General features: G+C 49.0%; 1 protein-coding gene across 3 annotated transcripts in view; it reads left to right on the forward strand.

Moving 5' to 3' along the window:
- LOC137532606 (proteinase-activated receptor 1-like) overlaps positions 1-418 on the forward strand; it is a 61526-nt gene extending 61108 nt beyond the window's left edge. For all 3 annotated transcript variants that reach the window (XM_068253322.1, XM_068253341.1, XM_068253330.1), the window contains one exon: positions 1-418. This exon is cut by the window's left edge and continues 838 nt beyond it. In XM_068253322.1, the coding sequence (XP_068109423.1) occupies positions 1-217 (217 nt within the window). In that variant the 3' untranslated portion in view covers positions 218-418.
- The last annotated feature ends 554 nt before the right edge of the window (positions 419-972 follow it).

Below are 972 nucleotides of genomic sequence, written 5' to 3' on the forward strand. Positions count from 1 at the left end.
TCTGAACTTTGCCTACATCCTCTGTGCCAGCACCAGCAGCCTCACGTGTTGTCTCAGTCCGCTCATCTCTTACTACGCATCCCGCCAATATCGGAAATGCGTGCGTAAACTTGCCCGGCGCATAATAAAACGTGCACAAACATTAACAAGCTGGACTTCAAGATCCACTCCAGAGGTGGAACAAGGCGACCAGCCAGAGGATGTCACAGCCATGTAGAGTTCAGACCACCGAAGGTGTACAGGAAGTGGCCGTTCAGAATGAAGAGAAGTTCTGGATGATTCTTGGCCTCTTTGTAGGACCTTCTCAGAGGCTCTTCCTAGCTGATTATTAGTACATTCCCCACACTGAGGACTCTCCTAGTGGTCCTCAAGATTCTAACAACCCTGTCCCTTCATCCCCAAACCCCGTCCCACAGAAATGCACTTGGCAAAGGCCGGGGGGGGGGGGGGGGGGGGGGGAACCCTGTGCTGGAGAACTGTAACGTACACAGTCATATTAGGTGCTGTGCTTTCTGTGCAGACTCACCACCTCTACGGCAATGACCGCTGTCACTAACAGGCCTCGCTCTTCCGAGAATGCTGAAGAGACTGGAGTGTGAACAAGCAAAAACTCGAAACAAAATTGTAGTATATTGTGAACATATTGCTGCACTTACTTCATCTGTTACTGTTCACAATAAAATGCAGTTCTGCGTTTTTGCAATACAAATTCAAAACCTGTGAAATTCGAAATTTGTTTGGAATTGTGTGTGAAAATTCAGAATTTTGTCAATTTTGGAAGAGTTTAGCACAGAACACTGTATGTATCTGTTATGTGTGAATATGTGACCAATTGGGATGGTTTCACTAACAATAACACGCTCAAGCAGCGCAAGGTGATACAAGCGAGTGCATGCTACACGCTGTCCTGTCAGTGGGCGGGGTCCTGTCAGCGGGCGGGGTCCTGTCAGCGGGCGGGCTCCTGTCAGCGGG

Source organism: Hyperolius riggenbachi, chromosome 1, assembly GCF_040937935.1.
Source record: "Hyperolius riggenbachi isolate aHypRig1 chromosome 1, aHypRig1.pri, whole genome shotgun sequence".
NCBI classification, from domain to species: Eukaryota; Metazoa; Chordata; class Amphibia; order Anura; family Hyperoliidae; genus Hyperolius; species Hyperolius riggenbachi.